The sequence below is a fragment of the Xenopus laevis genome, chromosome 1L, assembly GCF_017654675.1.
Source record: "Xenopus laevis strain J_2021 chromosome 1L, Xenopus_laevis_v10.1, whole genome shotgun sequence".
NCBI lineage: Eukaryota > Metazoa > Chordata > Amphibia > Anura > Pipidae > Xenopus > Xenopus laevis.
In genome coordinates this window covers 27,501,331-27,522,235 of record NC_054371.1, presented here as the reverse complement: position 1 = coordinate 27,522,235, position 20,905 = coordinate 27,501,331, and the positions used below count along the sequence as shown (strand labels likewise).

At 38.5% G+C, this 20,905-nt stretch overlaps 1 protein-coding gene across 5 annotated transcripts; it reads right to left on the bottom strand.

Moving 5' to 3' along the window:
• Positions 1-218: 218 nt before the first annotated feature.
• Positions 219-20,889, bottom strand: lyar.L (Ly1 antibody reactive L homeolog). Of its 5 annotated transcripts, none has more exons than XM_018228629.2 (9): positions 20,798-20,889; positions 9,611-9,774; positions 7,217-7,331; positions 6,831-6,938; positions 5,460-5,543; positions 4,379-4,736; positions 3,931-3,996; positions 3,398-3,483; positions 219-1,357 (listed from the first exon to the last, which is right to left on the bottom strand). In XM_018228629.2, exons 2-9 carry the CDS (start codon positions 9,730-9,732, stop codon positions 1,223-1,225), a joined length of 1,074 nt encoding a protein of 357 aa, XP_018084118.1. In that variant the 5' UTR covers positions 9,733-9,774; positions 20,798-20,889; the 3' UTR covers positions 219-1,222. The 5 variants fall into 5 exon arrangements, with proteins under 5 accessions (XP_018084118.1, XP_018084112.1, XP_041443812.1 ...); XM_018228623.2 differs by having other exon boundaries at positions 20,703-20,839; XM_041587878.1 differs by lacking the exon at positions 20,798-20,889 and adding an exon at positions 10,023-10,060.
• Positions 20,890-20,905: the final 16 nt, after the last annotated feature.

Here is a 20,905-nt window from a genome sequence, read left to right as displayed (position 1 = left end):
TCTTCCCAGCGATCCCTTGTAGTCACAACACCAAAAACCCAAGGAGTATCAGCCAGCACTACAATGCTTGAGGATTTTCCCACCTGACCAGACTCACTTGTACCAGCAGTCATGGTGGATACTCCAGAGGCCTGAACTGTTGTGGCTTTTGTAGAGATTGGATACCACCTCCTTAATATAGAGTATACAGAGGAGAAAAAAGGCAAAGTACACAATTCTCTGTTGCCAACAAGAAAGTTGTATTTCTCACATGGTATTTCATATGAAAAATATATATTTAACATCTGCATTTTGCAGGTGCAGTAAAGTATTTTTCTGCTACAACCCTCACTTAAACTGCTGAGATATTTGAGCAGCACATTAGGAGAGTTACAAGGTTTGGTAGGAAAGCTGGGAAACAGCAGTTATAGCTGCAAACATTAAAATGAATAAAATGACTGCAACTGGCTGCATTTTAAGGTGGAAGCTACTTGTAATTTTTACTTACAACTGAATGTGTGAATGTATGCATAGAATCTAAATGAAACCAAGATGCAGGAAAATAGATATAAGGGAAATATAAAGGCAGGTAATTGTGATTTGTTATTGGACAAAAGGCTCAGAACCATAAAGTGCACTCAGACATATGTTGCATGGACACACTAACTGCTGCAACTTTTGAGAAACAAAGTGAAGCAAATGGAGAATATACATGGAGAATATTCAGAATCACCATGAACTAAATTGCCCTTAGGTCAAGTTACCTAACCACATACAAAGCTGAGATTTCCGATCTGCCCCCCTGTCCTATTCTATGACTTCATTGGACCTGAACTACTCAGGACAAAATGTTTGTCTACAAATATGCTCCAAGAGCAAACTGCTCAGGCAAGTTTATGTCTGCAATCTGCGTTTAAGGACAGGCTCAAGCATTAACTGGCTGATGTTATCGAGGATGGGGAATCAATTCAATAAACAAAGATAAAATAAAACAAAATGCATTAATAACTGCAGCAAATATAAAATGGCATTTTAAGGTGTATCAGCCTTTAAGACATCGATGGGAGAGGCATAGCAAAAAAGTGTTTTTAAAGTTTGCAATTGCAAATAATAAAAACTATGTACAGGTCAATGAGGAATGACATTTCCTTCCCAGGGAATAAATAGAGCTAAAACTTGCAGGCATCACAGCTCTAAAACATATGTGGAAACTCAAATTTTAAAACATTTTATAATTTCAAGCTTATTTTAGGAGTTTAACTCTCTCCTTTAAAACTCTAAATTTAGGATTATTGCGGATCTTCTTGTTGAATGCTATCAGGAGGTCTTTTTCAGATTTGTGGTGTTTAGAAGATACGGCATAGTAATGAGCAAGAACCTGAAAGTAGAAAAAAGACTATGTTAGAGTTATGGAAAATATATTGTAAGAGAAAAACTGGGACAAATATGTGCATTTAGAGGGATTGGGGTTTAGGATTTTTGTTTTCTGTATTTTTTTTGGACTCCAAACAAAGGGGCAAATTCACTAACCCGAACATTCGCCAGCAACGGCTTCATTCACAGCGCAACACTTCGTCAGGCATAGATCCGCCAGGACAACACTAATTCACTAAAATCCGAAGTTGCGCTAGCGTTACTGCACCAAGAAAATTGTAGTTGCGCTAGCGTTGGCTAATTTCCATACGGCGGGAAGTTAAAGTTGAATGGACGTATATGTTGCAGCAAATACATTACACTACACAAGCTTTGGAAACCTTAATAAAATAAAATAGAGTTGTTATATTGCCCTACACACGAGTCCACTGTATAGTTTATGTGCCATATGTTAGGAAATGTAGGGGGGAAGCCGGGTACCCCCAAAAAAAATTTACGCTATTTTTCAGCCTATCACCTGAAAAAGGAAAAGACGCCAGCGTTTTTTGGGACTTAGAAAAATGTTCAACGATTTTTTGAGGAAGTCCTATCTACTCTATTGCACTTCTCCTGGTCTAAGGCGGCGAAGGCAAGTCTGGAGCAAGAGGTAACGGTCAGTAAAATCCGCATCTTAGTGAAATTTGCGTAGTTACATCCATTCGCCAGGGCGCAAATTCACCATTTATCTCCTTTGCTAGCAAAATTACGCCAGCGTCCGTAAATCGGCAAAGTACCGAATTTTTCGCCCGCATTAGTCACTTCGCCCTTTTGTAAATTTGCCCCCAAGTTGGTAGCCTAACGGTCTGTATATGTGGCCAAAAAAATAAGCCACCCAAATTATATCTGGTATAGGATCAGACAGACATCTATTCAGCTGGCTTGAAAATTCCATTGAGTGAAGAGTTCACTGGGACTTCTCCTGAAAGCAACTCTAACACGGCTGTTGGTCTGTGTAGTGCAAGATTATTTTGGCAACCTCAATAAACAACCTTATAAACCGCATATATAACCAGCTTTGCAGTTGATATTACGTTTTTTAAGGGATGCTACTACCCTACCCTAATGTTGCAATAAACCTGCTCAAACCTATCCGGAGTGCGGCCTGAATTGCTTATTTGGACTGATATTACGTTTTTGTAGTTGTTCTGCAGGTTTCTAGTTTTAAAATGAAATCACTAAACAGGCCAATCCCACCTAGCTTTTTTATCATATAGACATTTTCTAGGGATGCACAAAATTCAGGATTTGGTTTGGGATTCGGCTTTTTTCAGCAAGATGCAGCCAAATCCAAGTGCCTAGCTGAATCAAACCTGAATCCTTAAAAGCATGTGACTTTTTGTCACACAAAGACGTGAAGACATTTTTCTGGTCTCTGGTATATCCAATGTGGCCAGATCTTTTGTGAAGGATCCAGGATTTGGACGAATCCCAATACAGTGGATTTGGTGCATCCATAATATTTTCAATATATTTTATATCCCTCCTTTACTCAGGTGTTTTTAGTCCTTGCTTAGAATTCTGTAGTGTGTTATAGTTTCACTCCAATATAACATTTTAGTTGCTTCTACGCTATTCCTAATATAAATTTCAGCTGCAACTGTAACGGTATTAATATAGTGAATAAAGTACCCCCTCTTGTAAAATATAAGGATATTATAAGTTACAGAGGAGTTTCATGACCATATAAATACACGAGGCCGAAGGCGAATGTTTTTATACAGGTAATGGAACTCCGAGGTAACTTCTAATATCCTCATATTTTGCAACTGGGGGTACTTTATTTATTATAATACACAAATTTCAGTGAGTCATGTGACAGAAATGACATCAGAACTCACCGTTTATAACTGATGACATCAGAACTCACCGTTTATAAGGATATAATTTACAAGATATTCATGGCTTTTGTGTATTATAAAATGTTATGTTACAACATTACTACCACCTTTACTACTATTGATATTATTCATGTATTCGATCTATGTAACAATGAAGTACTTCTTACCTTCTTTCTCAGTCTCTTGATTGGCAGTTCATTGTCAGGAGCTTTTTTCAGCAGAGCTTCGATCGTTCCTTTCCAGTTAAATTTGCCTGTAAAAGTGATTTATATTTATTGGACTATGTAGAGGGCTGACATGCATGCATGCAACTGTCCTATGACTTGCAGCCTGCACGAGAATTCTCAATATATTGTCAACCTTACACTCTCCAGATGTTGCTGAACTACATCATCTAGCTAAACATCACTGTGTACTGGAGGCGGCAGTCAGCAATATTGTAGGTAGTCCACGGCTGCTCTAGCTTTATACTATACTTATTAGGATCTGGCCTATGAATAATTCTGAAAACATTTAAAAGCACATTAAATCAATATATTTCACTTTAAACATTGTAATACTGAATAGAGTAAAAATATATTTAATATGAAAGATCTATTTTTACTATTTCAAAGTTATATGAGAACAGCACATAGGACAGCCAAGAGGCCACTGATCATGAAAGACATTTTATTCAGCACACCTATAGAGGAAGACATACCTTGTGCTATTTCGCTGCTTGTAGCATTCACATCAGCAGATTCATCTTCCCCATTTTCTTGTTTACCTTTAAATGTAAAAAAAAAAAAACATGCTGATAGTTATAAAGCATTTATATATGACCCAACCTAAGGACATGTCATTAAAGAAGGCCGTTTGTGTGAGATGGTTTCAAGGAATGGTTTATCTAGGTCTGTAAAATGAAGTTTGAAACACATGCCACAGATAGTATTATATAAATGTGATGCCAATTTTTCAAGAGACTTTACTTGGTGATAAGTAAGGTTTAGAAATAAAGATGGAGCACTGTATTTGTTATATTTTAGCAATGGGTGAAGAGAGATACTGAAAGGTACAAAGTTATTTGTGAAGCAGAACGAAATTGTTCCAGACATAAACCAACTACAGTCATTGACACTAAGTGTTTTTAATGGGAATAAGTCATATACCTTCTGAACCACACTGGCCTGCCTCTTCCTCAGTGATTTGACTGGTTTCAGCCTGACCTTCGCTGTCATTCTCATCCTCATCCTCATCATGCTTATTTTTCTTCTTCCTTTCCACGGACACATCAGTCTCAGAATGCACGACATTCTCCACTACTTTACGCTTCTTGCTTTTATTCTTCTCTACAGTTTCCATCTGCTCCTCTACAAGATCCTTCTTGTTCTTCTTTTGTCTCTCTTCTTTGCGTTCTCTTTTGTTCTTCTTTTTCCTATTCTCCTCCACTGCTTCTGGAGGCGGTTCGGATCTGTCTTCAGCAACAGAATTTTCAGGCTGCTTCTGCTTCTCTTGATTGCTCGGTGCCTTTAAAGGAGAACTAAAGCTTAAAGAAATAGGCTAGAAATGTTGTACATGATGTTTTGTGCTTCTGTACCAGCCCAAGGCAACCACAGCCCTTTAGCAGTAAAGATCTGTGTCTCCAAAGATGCCCCAGTAGCTCCCCATCTTCTTTTCTGCTGATTCAGTGCACATGCTCTGTGCTGCTGTCACTTACTGAGCTTAGGGACCCACTCACAATATACAGTACACATAGAATAGAAATGTCACAATATAAGGCTGATTAGTAATTAATGCAGATAATTACTACATGGCAGCACAGAAACCAGTGAAATTGGCATCAGAATTTAATAATCAGCCCTGTAGCATCAGCTTATATTACAGGGGAAGCTCATTTTCTGCTGGATAATTAGTGACGAGCCCTAAGCTTAGCTTCTCAACAGCTGCTCAGAGCCCACTGAGCATGTGAGTGTCACAGACACTTTCCAAGATGGTGACCCCCTGTGACAAGTTTGAAGTCCTGGATCATTGCAGCTATTGACAAGCTGAAACTTTAGCCTCATGCAATAAGTTCAGTATATAAAATATGGCATTTTTAGCCATAATTATTTTTAGAGTTTAGTTCTCCTTTAAATGTAATGATACATTTGGAAAAGGCATCAATACAGCTCAGCAGAATCTATTCTGTTGGCACAACATGGAAGCAGAGGGGACAAAGATTTTTAGTTCTGTTTTATAATCAATACTTACAGAGCTTGTAGCCTCAGCAAAAATCTCCCACACCTGGTCATGTAGTGACTGGTTATGAATTTTCAAGCTGTTCTTCATCCAGTTCTTTAAGTATGATGCAAATAAAGAAGATTGTTAGTTCAGTGTTTGCCATCATTTCTTTCATAAGATTAAAAAGAGCATTTATTTTTAGTTCTACACACAAGTGCAAGGGTACTGGATCACATGAGTGACCCAAACCCATCATGCTTTGTAACAACAGATCCCAAAAAAGGCCCTGATACAGTGCCATGACTTTTGGCAATGTAATGTATATACAAAACACTTCCAGTACACACCAATGGCACAGAAACTATTGCAAACAACCAAATTTTCATTTGGAGCCAAGTTCATGAACTATTTGTCCCCTTCAGTGTGCATGCTCTGATCACAGTAGTTCAAGCAGGAAAATTAAAGTGATACAAGTCAAGATGGCAGCGCAGTTCTGCATTTTTCATCTTATCACAGCCGCACACTGTCCAACCCACAATTTAAAGGGGAACTTTCACGAAAATGGATAGGTTTCCTCATACTGAAATAAGAAAAACTCTAAATGCAGTTGATTAAAAATTCTGTACCGTTTCTGAAATAATCAAGTTTATGTTCACTATCCCTCTCTCAGCATCTGTTTCTCTTCATTCTGTCTTCATGCAGCAGTTGGGTGTCAGATAATCATTGACAGTTAGATCCAATATATCTTATAGAGGAGCTTCCTTTCCTAGCAGATGAATTATAGCTCATTCAAATAATTGATTCCAGTACAAACAAAATCTAACAAAATGACTGCCTTTTGCACAAATTCTGCGTGTAGAAAGACATGATGTCTGGTGAATTTAATAGAGTGAGCTCTAATACATCTTTTTGGCAAAAGGAGCCCCCCCTGTAAGATATATTGGATCATTCATCTGACACTCAACTGCTGAATGAAGAGAGAATGATGAGAAGCAGATGCTGAGCGAGGAATCGTGAAGATAAACTCAAATATTTCAGAAGCGGTACAGAATTTTTAATTGACTGTATTTAGAAAGTTCATTATTTCAGTATGAGGATGCTTATATTAAATAACATTTTCGCTGAAGGTCCCCTTTAAATTAGGCCTGACTTTAAAGCAAACTATGGTCCTAACAGTCCACCACAGGCACATAAACGTTAATGTATATGGTATCTTCTGGCTTTTCTCAGAACAAACAAATTTCTAGTCCGGGCCTAAGGAACACAGCAAGGTTTTCATTGAATGCGGTTTGGGAGTGAGACTGGGAGTCAATGTAATGGTGGTGTATTTAAGAAAAGGCAGGGAAGCTTTAGTTCACCTTTAAAAAGGTCCATAAAAACAATTACCTTAAAACATCATACCTGGAATTTGGCTTTTTTCCTTGGAATGTTATCATATGAACTCATTTGGTTTAAAATGTCACGAATGTTTGGGCTTGTGTTTGGCTTCTTCATAATTTCTTGAAGCCTCTGTTTTAAGAAAAAAAAATTCCATTATGGTTTTGCATTATTATAAAGCTCTCTTATTAGAACAGACACATTTATTAAATTACAGTATTATTCAATTTGATTATTAATAACAAATAAGGATCAATCCAACATGCTTTGTAATAGTAGAGGATAAACTTCTGTGGTGTTATATTCAGGCGACTTAGCTGCAAACATGTCTTCCAAATCTACAAATGCATAAAGCGCATTTAAACCATAACCCATTTATCTGTGCCATTCTCAATTAGGCATCACTGCACCTGTAGCCACTGTTGCTGTTTCACATCCCCTTTGTTTGCTTTTGCTTCAAAAGCTTTGCCTCCATATTTCTGGTCTTCACTGATGCATTTTAGGTGGTTTTTGTAGTTGTCTCCCCTGTTTAAAAGAATAATAAATCAGAATAAACACCACCACCAAAAGCAATACTGGGAATCAGTCCTCGGGATCTGGGATAAAAAGCCTAACTCAAACCATAACTTTTTGACAATAATTAAAATTGTGTTACACAATCAAGATAGTGCGTCACCACATCATACAGTATCCTTGACAGTTTTAACTTTTATGCTTCTTATTTTGTGGGCAACCATTTTGGGATGACTCATTCCAGTTTCAGCACAATATTGCACAGGCACAATGTAAAATCCATACAGAGAGGGATAGCTAAGATGGGAGTGGAAGAACTTTAATGGCCTGCCAGGAGCCTGCCACACTTGCTCAGACCTACAGGAATACACTTTCTAATTTGTATTTGTTCAGTTCAGTACAAGGAATACATTTAATTATAGGAGACATAAATGAAAAAAACTAATTTTGCAGGCAATTATAAATAATATATGGTGTTAATGTCACATTGTGCTACAAATTAATATTCTCTTTGAAAATAGCCCCTTTACTGGAGCTCCCCATAGATGTTCTCTTGTCCCTCTCAGAGTTTCAAATGAGGGGTGGGGGTGTCCTAACTGTCCCTGCCAGAAACACAGTAGATAGGGGACAGGCAATCACAGCCCTGCAGTCACACAAAGACAGGCTTTAGTTCCCTATCAGGTCAGGCTAGCTGCTGATTGGTTCCTGTCCTAGAGTGCCACCTGCTCCATTGCACAGCCTGGGAAAGGATATTGATTATTCAATTTAGAAACGCACACCCTGGCCCTCCTGGAATTTGAATCCCTGGTGCCCAGCAAAACGGGGGATCGGCCAACCCCTCAACAATACAAAGAAAGAAGTTCACTGGCACTCAGGTAATGCTAGCAGGGTAAGACCCTTGCTTTAAAAATTTAGTGCGGCATGCAACGTTTCGCATGCTTGATAAAGGGGTTGTCCCCGAAACGTTGCATGCCGCACTAAATAAATTTGAAGCAAGGGTCTCACCCTGCCAGCCTGGGAAAGGAGGCAGCAGCAAGTGGAACAGATGGTCGGGACTAGTAGGGTTTTTGCAGAAATTTACAATAAAGTAACCAGAAACACAACATTTTAAAGCATAATCTTTCTATATCTAAAAGTTTAATGCACTGGCACATTCTTGTTTTTTACATAATATGTCTCCTTTAATAACAAATGCCATAAGCCATTGCTAAAGATCACTGAAGTCCGATGATGTTGACTACTGAGAAAAAGACTAGGGACACAAGCTTTAATCCATGCATAACCCAATCTCAAGGAAAGGGAAATTCGCTGGGGCTGTGCAGATCACACAAAAACTAGCATTATTATCTGCAAGGAAGCAGGTTAACTGGCTCCTGATGAAACGGATCATTTGTGTTTCTTGAGATTTCAGAGAATTCTGCTTATTTGGTTTGTGATCCGTTATCCAGAAACCCATTATCCAGAAAGTTACAAATTAAGGAAAGGCCGTCTAACGTAGACTCCATTTTATACAAATAATCCCAATATTTAAAAATGATTCCCTTTTCTCGGTAATAATAAAACAGTAGCTTGTACTTGATCCCAACTAAGATATGATCAATCTGTTTTGGAAGCAAAACCAGCCTATTGAGTTTATTTAATGTTTACATGATTTTCTAATAGATCCAAACAACAGAAAGATCCGTTGTCTGGAAAACTTCAGGTCCCAAGCATTCTGCATAACAGGTCCCATACCTGTACATTTTTCCAACACAATATGCATAATAAAATAGTAAATGTGGGTTTGCAACCAAAGTCCCAAATAAACTCGGCTTCTTTCAATCATATCAGCTTTTTCCCAACAGCCAGCAGTCCTATGCAACTTATGCAACAGCCTGAATGCATCCAGCAGACACCTTTGCTTTACACAGCCCTTGAGTGCAGGGTATGGATGTAAATATGTAGCAAGTGCCCTGCATCACAAGAAGGAATGCTGGCCTTTAAGAGTGAAACAGCAGCCTTGTGCCTCAGAACTATGATCCGTTTTCTCTAGGCCAGAAATAAAGAAAATATGCTGCCTTGGAGTGCAGGGAAACAGCAGCATCTTCTGAGACAGAACTCTATGAATACACTATATTCTTATCTTACATAAGGGGATGGAATATGCTGTTAGGTCCTGGATGGTAAGTGGGGGCTGAACCTAAGAAGCATACAACCCAATAAAATTAAGTTATATTTTTTTTTCTAGGGTTGTACTTGCTCTTTAAGGGGGCGATGCTGGATAATCCTGTAACGTGAAATATTATACATACCAGAAATCTTTTCCACAATCAATACAAGAGAGACATCCACAACTGCGGCACGTTCCTCTGTGTTTTTCAACTTGTCCTTTCTTTAGAGATTCCCCACAAGCATTGCAAGTAAAAAATACCATGGTGAACTACACAAGAGCAAGGCTTTCTTCCCAAGAGAAACCCTAAAAAAAAAAAAGGAAAAAAAGATTTAATCCTAGATTAAATCTCAATCTCTGCATCACACGGTCACAATGACCTTATTAAAGGAAAAGTAACATCAAAAAACTAATGTAAAAAAACTAAGTAATTCAAGTATTGTTGAAATTTTATTGCTATGACCTCGTTATATGGAAGGCAAAACATCGAGATAAGGCTATTTCAAATAAAATGAGGTTTATTGAGTTTAACAAAGAATTTTTAATGGTTTTGCCTTGGGAAAATGATCATGTTACACCGAAGTGTCCCACAAGCATTTTGACAAAGACACTCCACTTTTCACAAGCTTTTATAGATTAAAATGGGAGTACACATACATACGTTATATAACTTGAACCCTCCCAAAATGGAAGAGGACTGAATGTTCTTATCTACAGATATTGCACTGAAAATAGTTTCCCGCTTACAACTGTCCCTCAGCCTTGCAGTTCTTTATCTGTTAAAAGCAGACACAGGGAGGAATCAGCAAATGAAGAAAACACTTCTGTACAAAGGGGCCTCATCTAGTATCTGCTGACACTCTGAATTCTGTCAGTAACTTACAAAGTGACCTCTCATCACTGGGTGTCATTAATAAGAGAAATCATAAATGGGGGAACATCACCTATCCCTTCACCTTTCCTCCCTTGGGCATGTGGTTATTGCTGAGTCAGAATGATAGGGGCATTTGTTATTAGACTTTATTATTCTTACACTCTGACACATAACCATTTGTCCGTTATTGGAATAGGCTGTCCTCATATAAATGTGTTCATATAAAAAATATATTATCATATCCTCTCTTGAAACGCAGAAATGCGTTTCATATTACCCTGTCGTTAGCATTTTAAGGGTACTGAGAGGAACCCTGAGAACAAGGGAGGGTTTGTCATAATGAAAACAGTGGTCTTGTGAGTTACAGTTAAACATCATGACAGCACCAGTCACAGAAGTGAAAACTTCAAACTGAGATCAGATAAGAAAAACAGGAGGCTAAAGGGTCTAAAAGTAAATCCTGTTTTGAGGAAGTAACTTGGCTGAGATATAGTTGGCAACAGGAAACCTCACAAAAATATTTGAATGTGGATATCTATATGCTATCATGTTATATAAGGCTTAAAGAAAATATATGCAAAAACATATACCGTATATACTCGTGTATAAGCCGAGTTTTTCAGCATCCAAAATGTGCTGAAAAAGTCTACCTCGGCTTATACGCGAGTCAGCATTTTAGGAAAACATTATTTTTTTTTTTTACTGTTTTGCTGCTTTAATATCCGTTAGGTTGCCTGTCTGTGGATTCCCCCAGATTCAGCTCAGCACTCACGGCCCGTCTGTTTTGCCTAACCTGCCCACCCACCAATGAAGAAACAGTAGGCGTGTTTAAAGATCGCTGCCCCTTTCTCTGTGCGGACAGAATGTTGCCTGTGTGTGCGGCCCGCACTGCCTCCCCGTGCCTGGCGTCCCCTCTCACCTTCTCCCGCAGGCCGCGGCCTCATTGCGCATGAGCGAGATCGCAGAGTCCAAGAAAGCGGAAAGCGCCACTCGCACTCACCAGGAAGCCGAGCACCAACATGGTAAATGAGCTTCACATGCTAATATCCATTTTAAACGTGCAGGGTTATTACGGGCTTGGTCTCCGTCTAAGCCTGCCCCCAGCAGGGTCTGACAGGCAAAGGAAAGCAGGCGGCGCTGCTCTAAGCTGTAACTCCAGCCTCGAGCCTTGGGGCCTAGTCACTAGCTGTCCGCACCCGGGCTCTCCAAAACAAGGATCTTATTGGGACAGGAAGGGATAGATAGAGCTAGAGTTATGGAAAAGATGTGTCTGCTCGCTATGTGTATTGCTATGAACTGTGTCTCACAAAAACACTCCCCTGCCAGCCATGACTGCTGATTGAACTGCATTTACTCCGCACTAATGAAGACACAGTGAGAAAAAGCAGGAAGCATTGCGCTTCTACAAAGTTGATCTTTAAACAAGCCTACTGTTTCTTCATTGGTGGGTGGGTGCGTTGGCAGATCAAATGGGCCGTGAGGATTTCTTTACTGAAATCTGAATCTGGGGGAATACCATATTATTGTCCGTGAAGATGCTGGGCAACACCAAAGACACCTGATCTTCCCTAAACTTATTTTGCCAGTTCTTCCCCTAGGCTTATACACGAGTCAATACATTTTCCCAGTTTTCATAGGTAAAATTAGGTACCTCGGCTTATACGCGGGTCGGCTTATACACGAGTATATACGGTACGTTTGAAAGAAAACATTGCATATGCATAAAAACATAACTAAGCAAAAATGAATTAAATAATACTGAACATATTGCATCTTTAAAGTAAAAATTATTCTTTTAAGATAAAATTATTCTTTTTTTTCTAATTATAGCACAAAGAATTCTAACAGAGAAATACAGACCAAGTATTAATGCTAAGATGACATGGATAGACTTAACGAAACTTGAAATGGAGTTGTTTAACCCGCAATAAACTTTACCTAATCATTGGTAATAACTGAACTCTTCTATAAAAAATTGCACTAATTGTTGTAGCTCTAAAACTTTTGCTATATGACATTCAACAAACATTTCAGAAACAATATGAGTACAACCTTTTTTCTCCTATCAAAACACATACTAAGTCACACTATGTTGGTCAGCTACTCTATTTATTTAGACAACCTCTATGTTTATGACGGTGATAGATTTATAGATATTAACATTATGGGTGGGGCTAGTCTTGGAATCTAGACTCTATTCAATACTAATATTAGCACATGACAAAGTTCTATTATTATGGGGTCTATCATTTTGTTTATGTCAGTGCCGTTTACACACAACCAGCTACATATAGAGCTGAGGACCTGGGGCAATAATACAATTGAGTAATTACAGGAAACTTTTCTTCTAAAACCTTTTTTAAACAAATACAATTTTACCTTTGTTGTTTTCATAACTAATCTATAACTAAACATACAGAGAAAATGTTACATTATCAATTCCCATTTTTTTGTCAATTTCACACAATTTAACTATATCACATTCAATACTGTATGAATCTAAAACTTAAAATTAACCCATTTCAATATCAGTCCATCAGTTCATTATAGAGGAAAATCCAATCAGAGAGACATCATGGCTTAGGATATGCAAAAGAGGTAAAGGCATCACAGATATGAATGGCAAACTTTTGAAATGGCTCTTTGTATGTATGTATGTAGAGTTTCCTTCAATGAGTGGTGTGATCAATGATAGCTGTTCTATTTGGAATAGAATGGATTGGAATATAGTGAATAATCTCAACAGCTACTGATGGAGTTTTGCTCAGATCACCAACCTGGAAACAAAGAGACAATGTGACAATATCTGGTGTTCTGGTAATACTGACTTGAGTAATCTAGTGTACTAGCTAAAGAACTCTAATGAAACCACTGTATGAACTGTCAATTATGAGAAGTGGTTGTATATTTATGATATGAGTGAAGGACGTTTGTTTTCTTGTGGTTAATTCAAATTTAGAAAGTCCACAACACCTGATAGGATTGTTGAAGAGAATTGACAGGACAGCTGGGAGTAAATCCAACCAAATGCTGCCAGTAATTGTGTTGTTGGAAGTGGGATGGTACAAAGACAACTCCACTTAGTATCAGTGTAATTTGCAAAATTTGTAACAGAATTGAAAATGTAATTGTGTAAACTGTCAACTACAACCTGTACTGTTCCTTCTTATAACAAAACAATTTTTTAATTAATCATAAGTAGGAAAAAACATTTAATAACATTTTTATATATTTAGGCCTAATGAGAATGACATAGACCCATTTTAGTAGCATCATTTATTTCTACAAATTTCGTAGTGAAATTACTATTTATCAGATGAAATTAACTATAAATCCATTAAGTCACTTCTGCATTTTCTTACACTTGCAGACTTGTGATGCAAGATACACAAGTGCAATAATACTGGAGATTTTTTCTATAGCAGCGGCACAAGCACATAAGCTGCATTTTTATAAACTGAAGCTTAAAAATACAAACAACAATAATACTCCCCTCTTGTACTGCAAATGCAGTACAATAATAATATATGAAATATTACCTTCATGTTGGTGAAAAGATCCAGATTGAGGAGATACAGAAAAAATACAGATGCATATGAAACTATAACGTTTAAAAAAAAAATACTAGCTGTAGGTAAAAGATACTGAGTCAGTGAAAAAAGTTAAGCATCTGAAATATTGTGCAACCAAGAATTGTGGGAAATGTAGTTTACACTTACGGCAGATAAAATCCTTTATCTGTCACAGCAGACTTTCAAGTTGTGAGAGGAGAGAAAACTATCGCATTCTGGCCAGGAAAACGCAGTCTTGTCCCCTCCACTGTGACACTTAACAAAGACTTTAAAACTTAAAATGTTTTGGGCACTCAACTAGCATATCTAGGAGGATTGTTAGATATGGAAAGTGGTTTTGTTTCAGATCACAAGTAAAACATAATACACTTAAAAAGAATTATCAATCTGACCCATAAAAATAGAAGTAAAGTTAGTTTGAGACAAAAACTATAACAGAGAACATTTAAAGAGATAACACTAATATTTCTGTTATAAAGACAAGTGGAGTGTATTAACCTTATTCACGAGAAACCCATTCACAAACGAAAATACACAAGAGAACTAAATAACAAAGAAGACAATGTTAGGATAAGATAAGAATAGTGACATGATAGTCAAAGACAAAATGACAATATTAGTATAATAGTGACAGAAGCATAGAACAAATATTATATTACAAGTGGTACCTATTAAAACATATAAACATTAAAGAGAACCAAAAACAATATAGCAAGTGTATTCATTACACACACATCAAATTCATATTTCCGTCAAGTCCTTTTCTTTCTAACATACACACAAGTATTACATTCAAAATATGCTCTAACAGACCTGTAGAAATACACCTACAGTGGTGTGCAAAACTATTTGCCCCCTTCCTGATTTCTTATTCTTTTGCATGTTTGTCACACTTAAATGTTTCTGCTCATCAAAAACCGTTAACTATTAGTCAAAGATAACATAATTGAACACAAAATGCAGTTGTTAAATGAAGGTTTACGTTATTAAGGGAGAAAAAAAACTCCAAATCTACATGGGCCTGTGTGAAAAAGTGATTGCCCCCCTTGTTAAAAAATAACTTAACTGTGGTTTATCACACCTGAGTTCAATTTCAAAGGTTATAAAGCCATTTCTAAAGCTTTGGGACTCCAGCGAACCACAGTGAGAGCCATTATCCACAAATGGCAAAAACATGGAACAGGGGTGAACCTTCCCAGGAATGGCGGCCGACCAAAATTACCCCAAGAGCGCAGAGACAACTCATCCGAGAGGCCACAAAAGACCCCAGGACAACATCTAAAGAACTGCAGGCCTCACTTGCCTCAATTAAGGTCAGTGTTCACGACTCCACCATAAGAAAGAGACTGGGCAAAAACGGCCTGCATGGCAGATTTCCAAGGCGCAAACCACTTTTAAGCAAAAAGAACATTAAGGCTCGTCTCAATTTTGCTAAAAAACATCTCAATGATTGGCAAGACTTTTGGGAAAATACCTTGTGGACCGACGAGACAAAAGTTGAACTTTTTGGAAGGTGCGCGCCCCGTTACATCTGGCGTAAAAGTAACACAGCATTTCAGAAAAAGAACATCATACCAACAGTAAAATATGGTGGTGGTAGTGTGATGGTCTGGGGTTGTTTTGCGGCTTCAGGACCTGGAAGACTTGCTGTGATAGATGGAACCATGAATTCTACTGTCTACCAAAAAATCCTAAAGGAGAATGTCCGGCCATCTGTTCGTCAACTCAAGCTGAAGCGATCTTGGGTGCTGCAGCAGGACAATGACCCAAAACACACCAGCAAATCCACCTCTGAATGGCTGAAGAAAAACAAAATGAAGACTTTGGAGTGGCCTAGTCAAAGTCCTGACCTGAATCCTATTGAGATGTTGTGGCATGACCTTAAAAAGGCGGTTCATGCTAGAAAACCCTCAAATAAAGCTGAATTACAACAATTCTGCAAAGATGAGTGGGCCAAAATTCCTCCAGAGCGCTGTAAAAGACTCGTTGCAAGTTATCGCAAACGCTTGATTGCAGTTATTGCTACTAAGGGTGGCCCAACCAGTTATTAGGTTCAGGGGGCAATTACTTTTTCACACAGGTTTGGATTTCTTTTCTCCCTAAATAATAAAAACCCTCATTTAAAAACTGCATTTTGTGTTTACTTGTGTTATCTTTGACTAATAGTTAAATGTGTTTGATGATCAGAAACATTTTGTGTGACAAACATGCAAAAGAATAAGAAATCAGGAAGGGGGCAAATAGTTTTTCACACCACTGTACATACGTTATATAACTTGAACCCTCCCAAAATGTTGGAAGAGGACTGAATGTTCTTATCTACAGATATTGCACTGAAAATAGTTTCCCGCTTACAACTGTCACTCAGCCTTGCAGTTCTTTATCTGTTAAAAGCAGACACAGGGAGGAATTAGCAAATGAAGAAAACACTTTTGTAAAAAGGGGCCTCATCTAGTATCTGCTGACACTCTGAATTCTGTCAGTAACTTACAAAGTGACCTCTCATCACTGGGTGTCATTAATAAGAGAATAAATAAATGGGGGAACATCACCTATCCCTTCACCTTTCCTCCCTTGGGCATGTGGTTATTGCTGAGTCAGAATGATAGGGGCATTTGTTATTAGACTTTATTATTCTTACACTCTGACACATAACCATTTGTCCGTCATTGGAATAGGCTGTCCTCATATAAATGTGTTCATATAAAAAATATATTATCAGTATATGCATTGTTGTCCTGCATTGGTAAAACTGGTGTTTGCTTCAGAAACACTACTGTTGTTTATATAAATAAGCTGCTGTGTAGTGATGGGGGCAGCTGCTCAAAGAACAGGCTGAGGTTACATAGCAGATAACAGATAAGCTCTGTAGAACATAATGGTGTTATCTGTTATCCACTATTTATCCTGTGCCATATAGTCTTTTTTCAATTTCCGCCATTGCTACACAGCAGCTTATTTATATATACTATAGTAGTGGTTCTGAAGCAAAAACATCAGTTTTACCAGTGCAGGGCAACAGTACATGATTATTTTCATTACTTTAAAACACTCATTTTTGGTGTTCCTGTATACCCCTCTTTTCACCAAGAGTTCAATGAACAGGGCTTCTGCTGAACACACATTGTGCCTAACCTATTGCTTTAATTATGATACATGTTTGGAATTTATTTTTGTACATGGCACAATGTGAAAGTTGAGTGTAAAGTCACATTCTACCCCATACTGGATGAGCACCATCAAAACAAATCAACAGTCTGCTACAAGGAGTTCTGTATAAACAAAGTCATCCTTTCCCCCTTGTTGCTTGCTTTGATTGTGGTTGTACAAACTAGAAGCAGAATGTGATTTTATTTTACTGTGTAAAAGGGGACATACTGCCCCTTTAAATAAAGGATACTGGAAGAGGGAGGTGTCCATGCAGCACCTGTTAAGGTCCTAGAGTCTGTTGGTATCAGGCCCGGACTGGCAATCTGTGGGTTCTGGCAAATGCCAGAGGGGCTGCTGTACGGCTCCATAAAAGTTACCATATAGTGGGCTGGTAGGAGGCTGTTTGGGCTGGTAGGAGGCAGTTTGGGCCTCTGTGTACTTGGAATGACAGGGCCTATTTTGACTCCCAGTCCAGGCCTGGTTGGTATACTCATTATGCTTAGTTCTGATGCTCGGTTTAAAGGAAAACTAAACCCATCAAACAATGTAGGTCTCAAAAATTTTTGCATAAAATAGCTCATGTGTAAAACCCTGCTTCATGTAAATAAACCATTTTCATAATAATATACTTTTTGAGTAGTATGTGCCATTGGGTAATCATAAATAGAAAACTGCTATTTCAAAAAAATGGGATCCTACAATTCACACAAACAAACCATACATGTTAGGTCACATGAGCCAATTAACAGACAGAGTTCTGCCTTTTGCTTCCACACTTCTTCCTGTTACAGTTAGAGCTGCAGTATTTCTGGTCAGGTGATCTCTGAGGCAGCAAACAGACCATCAAAAAATGGTGGTTCGAGGCAAGGGATGTAAAAGGACAATATTTACTTAAACATATATACCAGTTTGATTTAATATGGCACTTAATTTGATATAAACTATCTGTTGCTCAAGTATTCATTTTGGGGGTATAGTTTTCCTTTAACAAAACTTGACCCGCACCCAATACCCTCTTCCAACCAGGTGAGCTAGTGTTCTTTATCTTCCTGCATTCTCCCCATTACTGATGTCACAGTGGGCAACGGGGCAGTGTGAATATAAAAACCAGTGACAGGAGGCTGATGGAAGAGGAATAGGTGCAATGATGCTCAACACAAAGAGGGCTGTGGGTAAAGTTCAGCCTGTGCATAACTAATGCTTCGGGTCCTATATAAAAATGCTGCTCACACCATGGGGGGCCTATTTATCATACTGTGCAAAAAGTGGCGTGAAGTATTACTGGTGATATTGCCCAGAGCAACCAATCAACAATTTAATTTTAATTTTTAGAAAACAAAAGAAAAAATCTGATTGGTTGCTATAAGCAACATCACAGTTAATGCTTCACTCCACTTTTTACACAGCATGAAAAATAGACCCCCCCTGTGTACACAGCACCAGTCTGCAATGGGATATTACCAGAGGGGGACCACCATACAGAATACTGTGAAAGTCATAAAGTCTTGTGGGCAGTGGGTGGGCAGTCAGTGTATAAGCTCACAAAACATTCTAGTTATGTCCTGGCAGAAGCGCATATGCAATGTTGCAGCAACAAGCAGCAAGAAAGATAGTTCACATTTAAGTTAACTTTTCGTATGTTATAGAATGGCCAATTCTAAGCAAACTTTAAAATGGTCTTCATTATTTATTTATTTTTATAGTTTTGCGTTATTTGCCCCTGACCCCCATTTAAAAACAAATGCTCTCTAAGGCTACAAATGTATTGTACAGTCAATTAACCCCAGGGTTGCAGAGTCTCTGAGAACCAGGGTTGACAGGTAGGCGGTTTTCCAGGCAAATGTGGCTACTAATTTAAAGCCTGGGCTGGTTTTAAAAGTACAAACTAGGCAAGGTTAGGATTTGAGCTACTTTTTGGGGCTTTGGCTGGTTTGCACTTTGAAAACCAGCCAAAGTCTTTTCTTGCCCTAATGTGCCACGTCTGTGTCACCCAATACATGTTGGGTAATGCAGTTAACAATTTGCCAAGTTTAATGTAAGACTACAATACCCAGCATGCAATGGGACTGACTTGTGTAGAAGTCAGGAGTTACCAGATATTGGGCTCTGTATCCCAGTCTTCTGTCCCTCTTAAGCATTCTTGCGTTTTCCTGTGACCTTCCTCAATTTCAGACAATTATGGGGCAATAATCAGTATAGACAACTACAAGAGTCCTCTGCACTCAACCCATTATCAATATATTTAAAACATTGAGACATTTTGTGCATACTGCTACTGAAAAATGCCTTACCCTTTGTCCATATATTGCAATATATTTAAGCTGGCCAATTAAGTCAAAGTCATCCCATATCTGGCCAGTCCTACACTCAAATTGCATCTGATTCATTAAGAATTCTATTGCTTCATTATACATTTTACAAATGGACTAAGTTTTACCTGCAACTTATTTGCTGCTTTCAAAGTAAAAATCCCAAACTTGGCTGCCCTTTTATTAGACACCAGTGGGATCACCTGACTATAGCTGGGAAGGGTGGGAGCTACAACATGGAGCTGGTCACTGCTCCTGTATAAACTATAACAAACAAGGGAAAGTTGTGCTCACCACTAATTTTTAAAACCATTAGGCGGGGGTGCAATGAGGCTGTGACCACAAAATACATATAGTCAAATACAAGAGTCCTCTGCACTCAACCCATTATCAATATATTTAAGACAGAGACATTTTGTGCATACTGCTACTGAAAAATGTCTTACCCTTTAAACAAAACAGGGATTGTTTGTCCATATATTGCAATATATTTAAGCTGGCCAACTACGTCAGTCATCCCATATCTGGCCAGTCCTACGCTCAATTTTCATCTGATTCATTAAGAATTCAATTGCTTCATTATACATTTTACACAGGGACTAAGTTTTACCTGGGGCAATAATCTGCTGGCCAACAAAATGTCTAGAGTGTTTGACCTGTTTAACTGATATTTATTGAAATTGTATATGTATTAGGGGTATCAAGGGGCCTCTATACCTCCTGGGCCCCCTCTGTAGTTATGTCACTGGTGACTTGGAAATCTGTCCCATTTTGCTTCATGGACAAAATTTACTAAACAGTGAAAATGGTGTATTTTTTTCACATATATGCATTTATTTTTAAGACTTTTTTTTCACTGCACATGTTGTGCAATTTTGGGCTACTTTTGAAGTGCCTCTCTGCTAGTTTTGGGCTGGTTTTGTAGCTGACTTGGGCTGGTTTTGAAAATTAGACCTAGCAACCCTGCTGAGCCAAAAGCCAGATATCAGCAGTGTAAAACAGTTAATATCTCATAACCACTAACTAGAAAATGAATGGAGATAACAATGGAGAACTCTGTGCAATACCTATCAGTTTTGTTTTTTCTTTAATTCCTAGTCTAGACAGAGCTATTAGAGTTAGTGATGGTGCTGTTCTGGCAGGATTATTATCAGATGATCACGTGTCAGAGAGGGCTCCCAGGACATGACACGCCCATTTTCAAAGATAACGGAGATGCAAAGAGGGAGACGCGCGAGCTGCACATCCCACCCTAGATCTAAAATAATCAGTTTCATTGTAACGTTGCAATTCAGAAACCGTTGGATCAGGCACCCACTTTCCGCCTACCTCCCACTTCCCGGACTCGCAGCCCCAGTCACACGATAACCCAACGCGCCACTCTGCCGGCTAACACGACTCACACACACCCCCACGTGGATCACCTGTACTGCGCCGTCTATTTACTCACTATACGTCACTTCCGCTCGGCTTCCCAGCGCCGGGATCTGAGGGCGGAAATGACGAAAAGGCTCGACCCGCTGTTTGACTGC